This window comes from Aotus nancymaae, unplaced genomic scaffold, assembly GCF_030222135.1.
Source record: "Aotus nancymaae isolate 86718 unplaced genomic scaffold, 86718_ANA_hifiasm-v0.15.2.pri h1tg000059l, whole genome shotgun sequence".
NCBI lineage: Eukaryota > Metazoa > Chordata > Mammalia > Primates > Aotidae > Aotus > Aotus nancymaae.
The window spans coordinates 29,597,654-29,609,954 of NW_026988473.1; the positions used below are offsets into that span (position 1 = coordinate 29,597,654).

At 32.6% G+C, this 12,301-nt stretch overlaps 1 protein-coding gene across 2 annotated transcripts in view; it reads right to left on the reverse strand.

The window, feature by feature from the left end:
• Positions 1-12,301, reverse strand: part of ELP4 (elongator acetyltransferase complex subunit 4) — a 256,036-nt gene that overhangs the window by 151,993 nt on the left and 91,742 nt on the right. For both annotated transcript variants that reach the window (XM_012452285.2, XM_012452284.3), the window contains exon 6: positions 730-814. In XM_012452285.2, the coding sequence (XP_012307708.1) occupies positions 730-814 (85 nt within the window). The remainder of the gene's footprint in view (positions 1-729; positions 815-12,301) is intronic.

Below are 12,301 nucleotides of genomic sequence, written 5' to 3' on the forward strand. Positions count from 1 at the left end.
CGAAAATAAGACTTTTAGCTTCTTTGTCTTCTTCAATAAAAATAATGGTGCTTCAGAAATACTTCTGCTAAAATAATACAAATGTAATGCAAATCATTTAGTAGCAAAAGCAATTAAAATCACTGTGGAAGAATGTTGAAAGGCATATATGTAGAAATAAAATCATTTTATTTAAGTTAAACTAACCAGAATGTCTTTATTAGTGGAAATTTGGAGGAAGTTTTTAAAATTAGAGCTACAGAAAAACTGTTGTTATAAAATATTTAATATGGCAAATAAAAATGTATTTTTTATTCAATAAAACAAAGCATAATACAATAAAATCTTAAGATAATTCTTAGTCATAAAGTAATTTGAAATTAAGGCTCGAATGACAGAAACATGAACAGTTTAAACCGAAAAGTACAAGCCTTGCAGATTTGAAAGTAATTCTCAAAATGTAGCTATTTAAGCCCAAATGCTACAAATGCATATTTAAAAATGATGTTGATAATGCATATGAATGTCATGTGCCTCCACTGAGAACTTAGCTGAAACTCTAAATACACAATAAAAGTCAAACTAAGGCTGCTTGTGCTCTGCTTATTTACATGTTCTGTGCTTGAAAACGGCTCGTTCACTGTTTATTATTCTAAAACCTTCTAGGTTGCTCCCCAACCCCCGCACCCGAGAGAATTTGAAAACAACATAACAGGAATGATTATAAAAGATTTTGAAGCTATTTAATACCTGGGGATTGGATCCATCAAATCCTTCTTCACAAATGATGTTCTGGATAAACTGAAGCAGCTTTATGTAGCCATGGGTCAAAGAACTGTTGGTAAGAAGTGGTTCAAATACACAAATGGGTTATTACACAGGAAGTATAAAATCTATGCTAGAACATTAACTAAATAATTAAAAGGTATATATTTATTAGATTACTTAAGAATGTGTCAAAATAGTATTATATAATCCTAAAATATGAAGTCAATACATACAGGGAATAAGTTACAATGCTCTACAATAACTTGCTCAGTGTTCTCGACATCATGGGAAGATAAATATCTGTGGAGAATAAAATTACTTAATTATGTCAGGCTTAGTTACCTCCAAGAAAATTAATGATTTAATGAAGCAACCTAAAAGAAGAAGCTGCTATAGCTTTTCAGGAGTAATCATACATAATTAACACATAGTTAATGAACTGCTATGCCAAGTACACCTGAATCAATGTCCTGATCACCTGAGCTCATCTTCCATCAAAGTTAATTTTCTTAGAACAAACTTCTAAAACAATAGTAATTTTAAAACTTCATCTTCTAAGACACATGAAGAAAAGTGAATATAATCTTCACTTCCTTTGTTAAAAGAAGACAATGGATGAATTTAAGAAGAAAACCAAATTTACTTCCCATATGAATACTAGCATTAATGTTATTGTTTTAAAATACTTTACAAGTGCTATGAAATATCTCAAAGAAAATTTAGTAAGCATGAGGAAAATCTGCTTTACATTAACTGAAGTTAAGATCCTGCATAATGGACAATCTGTATGCTATGACTGAACATTAATGTCATGATAATGAGGTTCTGGAGCATAGCAATTCCATAGACACTGAAGTGCCTAATGCTGTAAAAGCTGTGAGTGACCTTAAAATTATACAAGTATTTGCTTTACTGTGATTCTAAGTAAGGAATCATATAGGCAGAAGAAACACCCTAAAGAATGAAATATAATTTGAAGCATGAATGCAGCAGTATAGAATATAAAATGTTAAGAAATACAGCAGATTGCTTAGTGTGCAAAATCAATGGTAGGTGGTTCAGGAAAAATATATGTACATCTCTATAAACATGTAATTGAACAGCCACAATAAACCCAAAAGTGTCTATCTTGCAAAAACAAAACAAACAAAAAGAATGCTGTTCTGTACAAAACAAATACAGCTCCAGAAAATGAAGGATTTGGTCGTTCGGCTATTTCTCATACAGTTATTTCTCTATTTTCAGTGAAAATACTGTAGATTACATAGGCACATTTTTTTCATGAGTGAAGAAACGTGTTTAAAAATAATATTCTGTAAGGGCAATTTCATGACTATTTCATATCTTAACACACATTTGTCTAGGCTAGCTCAATTTTTCAGAACATAGTGCTGCTATCTGAATGCAGTAGATTCAATTCTAATCTGGATCAATTCATTTTGTAAAAGGGGTAAAATCTGCAAGCTTTCAGATTATGAAATAAATTCCAGCCAACCATCTGATGAATGTCACTATGGGTTATAGAAGAGTGGATCAAAAATATAGCCAATGCATTCTAATCCACTAATAATAATTCTACCCCAAACCATTATTAGTTTATATAATCATAATAGGGGATCATGCAATATTCGTCTTTCTGTGTTAGGCTTATTTCATTTACCATAACGTCCTTCAGTTTTATCCATGTTGTCACAAACGATAAGATTTCTGTTTGAAGGCTAAAAGTCCATTGTGTGTGTGGTATACCACATTTTCTTTACCCATTCATCTTATGAACACTTAGGATGATTCCATATGTTGATTATTGTGAATAATGGTACAGTCAACACAGGAGTGTAAATATCTCTTCAACATACTGATCTTATTTCCTTTAGATAAACAGTCATGTGCTGCAAAGGGATGTTTTGGTCAATGATGGCCGATGTATACAACGATCATCCCATAAGATTATAATAGAGTTGAAAAATTCCCATCATCTAATGATGTTGTAGTCAATTACTCACATGTTTATGGCAATGCTGGTAAACAAATGGTCCTAAAAATTACAGCACAGAACAAATATGTATGATATATAATAATAATACATGACTATTTTACTGGCTTATGTATTTACTATACTACACTTTTTTTGTTAGAGTATACTCCTTTTACTTATTAAAAAAAAAAGAAGCTGACTATAAGATAGACTCAGGCAGGTCCTTCAGGAAGTATTCCTGAAGAAGGTACTATTATCACAAGAGATGACAGCTGTATGTGTTGTTACTGTCCCTGAAGACCTTTCAGTGGGACAAGATGTGGCGATAGAAGACAGTGATATTGATGATCATGACCCTACATAGGCCTAGACTAATGTGTGTGCTTGTGTCTTAGTTTTTAACAAAAAATTTTTAAAGTAAAAAAATTAAAAATAGCATATAGAATAAGAATACAAAGAAATAATATTTTAGTACAATTGTATAAAGTGTGTTTTAAGCTGTTATAAGAGTCAAAAAGTTTTTAAAAATGTAAAAGTTTATAAATTAAACATGTTACAGAAGCTAAGGTTAATTTCTTATTGAAGAAAAACATTTTTAATAAATTTAGTGCAGCCTAAGTGTACAGCGTATAAAGTCTACAGTAGCATACAGCAGTATGTTAGGCCTTCACATTCACTCACTTCTCCCTCACTGACTCACTCAAAGCAACTTCCAGTCCTGTAAGCTCCACTCTTGGTAAGTGCCTTTTACAGGTGTACCACCTTTTATCTTTTAGACTATATTTTTACTGAACCCTTTTTATGTTTAGAAACACAAATACTTGTATTACAATCACCTAGAGTATTCAGTCCAGTAACATGCTGTACAAGTTTGTAGCCTCAGCCCAAGAGACTATACTATAGAACCTAGGTAGGTAAACTGTAATATGTAGTTATCTCTATGTATAATTATACTCTTATGATGTTGGTACAATGATGAAATTGTCCAATAATGTATTTCTCAGAATATATTTCCATTTATAAGTGTAAAATGACTGAATGCTCAGAATCGGGTTGTTGGATATGGTGGTTCTGTTTTTGATTTTTAAGGAATCTCTATACAGTTTTCTGCAATGGCTGTACTAATTTATGTTCCCACCAACAGTATAAAAGGGTTCTTTTTTCTCATATCATCTCTAACACTTATCTTATGTCTTTTTGATAACAGTCATTATAACAGGTGTGAGGTGATATCTCATTGTGTTTTTAATGTACATTTTGCTGATGATGAATAATGTTGATCACTTTTTCATATACCTGTTGGCCATCTGTATGGTTTCTTTTGAGAAATGTCTATTTCGATCCTTATCCTATTTTTAATTGGGTTGTTTTCATGCTACTGTGTTGTTTGAGTTCCTTAATATATTGAATATGAACCCTTTTATTACATATATGGTTTGCAAATATTTCCCCCATTCCATAGGTTATTTCCGCATTCTGTTGATGGTTACCACTGTTGTACAGAATAGGGGGGTTCTTTGATACGAGAATAAAAAGGAAGATGCAAAGCCAATATTTCTTAATTTCTTTTCTTTTCTTTTTTTTTTGAGATGGAGTTTTGCTCTTGTTGCCCAGGCTAGAGTGCAATGGCGCAATCTCAGCTCACTGCAACCTGTCTCCTGGGTTCAAGCAATTCTCCTGCCTCAGCCTCCTGAGTAGCTGGGATTACAGGCATGTTGCCACCATGCTCAACTATTCTATCATCAACAATGCTTAAAACTTTGTAAGTAATAAGGTAAATTCCCCTAATTAGATTTCTAGAAAAATAAACTATTTGATAAGAAAATAAAGTGAAATAAATCAATATATTTAGGTATATCAGTTGTGAATTATAGCTTTTTCAATATATGGGATTACATCATTTAAAATTGAAATCATTTATATGATATTGATATTAAAATACTAAGTACTGTTAATCGCCACACGTTTCTTTGCCAGTAATATATGTACATATATTTTGGCTAAAAATAACTATCTTCTATTGACATCTAAAATTTTGGTTTGTTATTAAAATCCTTTACTTTTGAGAATGTTTACTCTTTTGTGTTTAGTAGTATAGGCACTGATAAAACAGGAGTTGGCAAGAAGTAAAGCCATTTAAAAATATGATCCTGGCTTTTTTATTAATGTTTCCAAACATTTAACAAAGATTATGTTATCAACGTATTTAAAACATGATTCAAAAGCAGCACATTCCTAATCATTTTGTGATCACATTATATAAATTTGTATACTATTTTGCCTGATTTTCATACATTTTCAACAAATTTTATATTAAAATGATCTATTTGGGGGTTCTACAATGTGTCTTTAAAACTATTCGCTATACAAAGAACATAAAAACAATTACTAGAACTTTACTTTTTACCTTTAAAATATCAAGCACTTAACATTTCTTCAGTAAAAAAAAAGTAAAATTGTTACATGTGCGTTACTCATGCTTCTGCTAATATTACCATGTAGTTAAGTAAGAATTTATTTCTTCATACTAATATATAAACATGGATAAAAGGGGCCAAATGACACAAATGTAAACCTCTTTTCTGATGACCAAGTTTAATATTTTTTAGGGATGATGAAAAAAATGAAACTCATGCTTATCAATACTCTATCCCCCCATCACTAATTTTCCTCAAGAGGACTAAAACATATTTGAATCAGATAACTTTAATTCTTATCAACAACTTACATTGGTTTTACTGTGAAAAGTAGTTTTGTTATTCAATCTCATTAAGAAAGATAAAAAAATTAGCTGTAAGAAAAAGAATCAGATGTAGTATATCTAGAAAAGAAGTCAAGCACAGGTAGATGATAAATAACAGATTAAAAACTACAGTTTCAGAAACAATAAACAAAGGAACACAAGTCTTCAAAGAAACACTTCAAAATCTTTTAATAATTAAGAAAAAGAAAAAAAAGTCCATTCAACTGAGGAGTTTAATAAAAAAATTATTTAAATGTAAGTAAAGAACAATATAAAAACACTGCTACCACCAACAAAAAAACCTCAGGTAACAGGGATATGATTTTATCTCTGAAAAGTTAGAAAAATAAGATCATGTATAGGTGACATTAAAATAACTTGTTGATAAGTGAAAAATCTATACATAGATAATAGGCTCTTAGGTTGATTTTCAATAAGACTACCTGATTTTAATTATATCAACCGATAAAGTATCTGGTATATAGTAAATTATCAAAACACTTTTGCATCACAGTCACCACATTCGATGAATAGAATAACCTTGTGAGGTTAAGTATAGTCATTCTTCCCATTTTATGGTTGAGATTTTAAGACCATTTTGAGGCTAAATAATTTGCCCAAGGCTGTACAACAATTAAGAGACACAAAGGCACTTAAAACTCAAACTTTCTAAAATTCAAATTAACTGCTCTTTTGGCTATACTAAGATAAAGCCCCAGAGTGACATCCAGATTCAATGAAAAGCCTGTGGGTTCACTAATGTGGCCCAGAGGAGGTCTGAACATGGCTCCATTCAACACAGCCAAAAGAAGTATTCAGGTGCCTACTTATAGGAAGAGATTTCTCTTTTAGTTGCACTGCTGGAGGCCTACACCAAGGCCTCACTTACAATGTACCTGGTGCACGATGTGTAAAGAAAACTCAATAATGAGAAGTGTAGACTTACAAATACATAAACTAGATATGGGTATTGTACAGTGGAATGTAGGTTTAAGATCTGGGTTCTAGTTTCACCTGTGTCAACATGTACACGTGTGGTAAATTGTTTAAATTTTCTGTTCTGGTCCTTGAAATTTCCTCACTTGTAAAGCCAAGGGTTGTACTAATCTATGTTGTCAATTCTGACTTTGAAATCATAAGGTTCAATAATGATTTTTCTCATTAAAATCAGTCATTGTTGGGCTTTTAAAAATAATAACTTCTGGTGTATTTAAATACTGATTTAACTACTTGATAGAAACACTTAGGACGAGAAGCTGTTATCACTCCCAATTAAGATTAATTTAAACTGAAGATGAAGCATTTTTGATATGATTATGCAAATAAACGAGAAAGTATGATTTGTATTACCAAAATTCTATTTACATATATATTTTAGGTATTCATCTATGACAAATACTGAGATACCTTTATAAGGCAGCAGGCCCAATATTAAGTGTCTCAACTAATTGTATAAAATAGTTTGCTGAGCTAAAGTTATATTAGCATATAATTTGTATGTGAGTATAGAGACGGTGAAGTGTATTCACAAGTAATTTTCAAGTTAAAAATTTCATTACTGTTACCCTGAAGGCTGTCATTTACTGATTTATCTCCTCTGATGCTTTTCATCTAAGAATACTGAATTTGATTATCTTCACCATGGATGTTCAACTAAGAACACATAAAGTCTAAGAACGTATTAAGGGCACCAAGAAGAGCAATGACCAGCAGAGACCTCTGGGCCACAGTTAGAAAATACTAAGAATACGAGGATGCACAAATTACATGTATGGGCTAAGCAATCCATGGTCTGACAAGGATCCTATTAAGAGAGGTTATAATCCTTCATGAAAAATAACTCAGCTTGACATCACTCTGACTTCCTTCAATTACTGATGTAAATAAGTTTTTAGACTATGTCTTCTATTATCCTTCACTGTTGCTGTTTTCTATCCAATTCTGGGTCATGACTCATCTTTCTAACACTCTGGCCTTTCAGTTTTTTGATCTCTCTTCCAATGATCTTACCTCTATTCTATTTAAGTAGAGCATCCCCATGGTCGTTTCTTAGACCATGTCATTATCAATAACTGCCATACCTCTATAATCTCAATTTCATGCACACCCCTCTACATAACATCTACTTTCTTTTTACCTAGTACCCAAATGCAACCATTTGACCCTGCTGAGATCTCTATATCATTGTCTACCACATAACGGTCAATTAATAAACCATCTCGATCCATGGTCAATCCTTATCTTCACTTCTTTGCTCTTCTCTTGCTTTGTCATACTTACTGCTATTCTGGTTAAACACAACTCTTTGTCTACTCCATACTTGCCTCAGTGTAGCTAAAAATGGCCAGAGAAACAGACTGGTATGACTTTAATTTCATGACCACAAACCTCAATAGGCCCTTAAGGCTATTCCCACTATATATACCCTCACTCTCCTAAACGACAATGTCATACTTTCTTTTTTGTTATTGTTAAAATCTCCAATATCTCTTCCTTCATTTTCATTTTAAGTTTATAACCTTTCACTGAGAAAAGAGAAGCAGCCAGAAGGGACACCTACCACTACATTTACCTATCTGCTATGGTTTGAATGCTTGTGTCCTCACAACATTTATATGTTAAGCCCTAATATGTAACAGTATTAAAGGTGAGAATTTGAGAACACATGGAGATACAGAGGAAAATAACACACACTGGGGCCTTTCAGAGGGTGAAGGGTAGGAGCAGGGAGAGGATCAGGAAAAATAATTAATGGGTACTAGGCTTAATACCTGGATAATGACATAATATGTATAACAAACCCCCATGACACAAGTTTACCTACGTAACAAACCTGCATTTATACCCCTGAACTTAAAAGTTAAAAAAAAAAATAACATTAAAAAAAAAAAAAGAAGTGAAAACTTTGGGAGATGATTAGGTCATGAGGGTGAAACACTCATAAATGAGATTAACACTCTCTTAAAAGAGGTCTATGGGAACCTGTACTCTTCTTCTGCCATGTGAGGTTATAGAGAGAAGACAACTATCTATGAAGAAAGATGGCCCTCACCAGAACCTGACTATGCTGGCACCCTTATCTTGGGACTTCACAGCCTCTAGAACCATAAGAAATACATTTCTGTTATTTATAAGCTGCCTAGTTTATGGTATTTTTGTTATAGCAGCCGGAACAGACTAAGACACCACCCATTGGCATGTGTGCCAAAATATATACTCTAACTTCTCACATGCTGCCATATGTGAACTATCTAAACTCCTATACTAAGCCAGTATCTCCACTTGTACACAGGCTTCATACCACAGACTATTACTTGGGTAATTCTTTCCTCTCTCTCCTCCATTATTAACTTCTCCTTTTCTACTGACTGTTCTCTATAACATATAAACATACTGTTATCTCTCCCTTGAAAAAAATAAAACCATCACTTGTCCCATCTCCTCTGCCAGCTACTACTCTATTTCTCTGCACCAAACTCCCTCAAATTTTCAAATATTGGGTATCTCCAATCCTCAACATTTTTATTTAAATCCATTACAAGTAGGCTGTTACAATACCCATCCCATCCATTAAAACTGCTTTTATTATGGTGACTGATGACCTCCAAAGGCTAAATTCAATTGGTCTGTTTCCTTTTATTGAGTAACAACTTTACTGAGACAGAATACAGATACCATACAATTCACCCACTGAAAGTGTACAATTCAATGGTTTTAGTATATTGACAGCTATGTAAGTTATTACCACAATTTTAGAATATTTTCATTCCTTCAAAAAGTAATCTCATACTTGTTTCATCAACTCCCTCCAATTCTCCCAGCTGTAAGGAACCCACTAATCTACCTTCTGCCTCTCTGTATTTCATATTATTATGTCATATAAATGAAATCATGTAATATGTTATCTTTTATGACTGGTGCTATGGTTTGAATGTCTTGTCCCCTTTAAAACTCATGTTGAAATTTAGTTGCCATTGTTACAGTATTAAGTGGTGGGACCTTTAAAGGTGATTTGGCCATAAGGGCTCCACCGTCATGGGTAGGATTGGTGCCAGTAAAAAAGGGCGAGTTCAGTCCTTTCTCATTCTCTTGGTTCTTCCATTCTTTTGCCATGTGAGGAACAGGGTTCCTCCCCTCTGGAGAAATACAGTGTTCAAGGTACCATTCTGGAAGTGGAGACTAGGTCCTTAACAGACACCAAACATGCTAGCAACTTACCCTTGGACTTTTAAACTTTCAGAACTATGAGAAATACATTTCTATTGTTTATAATTACTTAGTCTATGGTATTCTGTTATAGCAGCACAAATTGGACTAAGACAATTGGTTTCTTTCACTTACTATAATGTTTTAAGGATTCATCTGAGTTGTATACCCTGTATCAATATTTCATTCCTTTTTATGGTGGAATAAATATTCCATTGTATGGATATACCATATTTTACCCACTCATCAGTTGAGGAACATCTGGGTGTTTCCACCTGTGAGCTATTATGAATAATGCTGTTATAAACATTTATGTACAAGTTTTTATTATACACAGTTTTAATTCTTTTGGGCATATACCTAGGAGTAGAATTTCTGGGTCAAATGGTAGGTAACTTTATGTTTAACTTTTTGAGAAATGCCAGAGCATACCAGTTCAAAAGACTGTACTATTTTATGTTCTCACCAGCTGTGTATGAGGGTTCTGATTTCTTCACATCCTTGTCAACACTTGTTATTAACCGATTCTTTCCTTCTAATTATCCTAGAGGATGTGAAGTGGTATCTCATTGTGTTATTGCATTTTTTTTTGGCTTGGAATAAATTTGTCATTTTGAATATTTCTTCATATGGTTTTGATTTATCTTCTATTAACAGAATACGCTGAATTTTTAATCCAATCTCTTTTTTCCCTTTTTTCTTTCTAATTGTGGTTTAAAAACCCATATAATATAAAATTTACTATCTTAACCACTTTTGAATATACAGTTCAGTAATGGTAACTATATACAACAACAGATGTGTTGCACAACTTAACATTATGTTAAACAGATCTCCAGAACTTTCTTAACTTGCAAAACTGAAACTATATATCCATGAAACAACAACTCCCCATTTCCCTCTTTCCCTCAACCCCTGATAGCCATCATTCTGTTTTTGGTTTCTGTGAATTTAACTACTTTAGATATCTCATATGAGTAGAATCGTATTTTTCTTAACTGGTTTATTTCACTTAGTACAATGTCCTCAAGGTTCATCCATGTTTTAATATGCATTTTACATATGTATTTATATGTGAAATATGTATTTCCTTCATTTTTAAGGCTAAAAAATATTCCATTATATGTATATATTACATTTTATTAATTCATAGGTTGGTAGACATTTGGACTACTATTACCTCTCAGCAACTGTAAATAATGCTGCTATGCACATTGGTGTGCTATTATCTCTTCAAATCCGTTTTCAGTATTTTTGGACATATTCTTAGAAGTGATATTGTTGGATCATAGGGTTTCGAGAAACTGCCACACTGTTTCCCATAGCAGTTACACCATTTTACAATCCTAGCAGTGTACAAAGGTTCCAACTTCTCCACATCCTAAACAACACTTGATCTTTTGTTCCTTTTTATGTTTTCCTTTCCTATTTTTATCCTAACAGATGTGAGGGGGTATCTTGTGGTTTTTGACTTGCATTTATTTAATGATGAGTGATAGTGAGCATCTATTCATACACTTGTTAGCCATCTGTATATCATCTTTGGAGAAATGTCTACTCAAGTCCTTTGCCAATTTTATAAAGTCAGGTTATTTGTTTTTATGTTGTCAAGTTGTAGGAATTCTTTATTCTGAATACTGGCCTCTTATCAGATATATAATTTGCAAATATTTTTTACCATTCCTTACTTTGCCTTTTTACTGTTGATTGAATCCTTTGAAGCACAAAAGTTTAAGTTTGATGTAGTCCTATTTGTCTATTTTTGCTTTTATTTCTTGTGCTTTTGGTGTTATATCCAGGAAAGAATGACCAAATCCAAGGGTATAAAGTATTTCCCCTATGTTTTCTTCCAGGATTTTTATAGTTTTGAATCTTTATGTTTGAGGTCTTTAATCCATTTTAGTTTTTGCATATAGTGTAAGACAAGTATCTAGCTTCTTCTTTTATTTTATTTTTATTTTATTTTTTTGCATGTAGATACCCAGTTTTCCTATTTGTTTAACTGTCCCTGTGAGTAATCTTGGTAACCTGTTGAAGATTACTTGACCATATATGCCAGAATTTATTTCTGGGCTATCTATTCTATTGGTTTGTATATCTGTCCTTATATGTAATTTTTACTTTATACCACACTGTTTTAATTACTGTAGCTATGTAATATGTTCTAAAATTAGGAAGTATAAAACCTCCAACTTTGTTCTTTTTCAAGAATAATATGGCTGTTTGGGGTCCCTTGAGTTTTAGTCCCTAAGTAACTTCATATAAACTAAATCTGTTGTTTCTATTTCCTTCTTTTCAAACTTCATAGGATTTTAGAAGAATTAAATGAGATAACAAATGTAATATGCTAAAAATAGTACTTGACAGAAAAATCAATTCCCAATAACTGTTACGATCAATCCTCATGAGAGCAATGTAATATCGTAATGCTCCAGTTGCAGGATGGGTGGGATGACTAGATGGAACAAGGTACGCAATTAAAGAAGTATGAAGGGATGGGACTAGTACAAAATTACCACCTGCTAAGTGAGTAGCAATAGGGACAATATGTTATCAAATCTTTTAATTCATTTTTAGAAGTGAGCTAAGTTGTGTGGGAGAAACATGAAATATAGCCACTGTCCATTTAG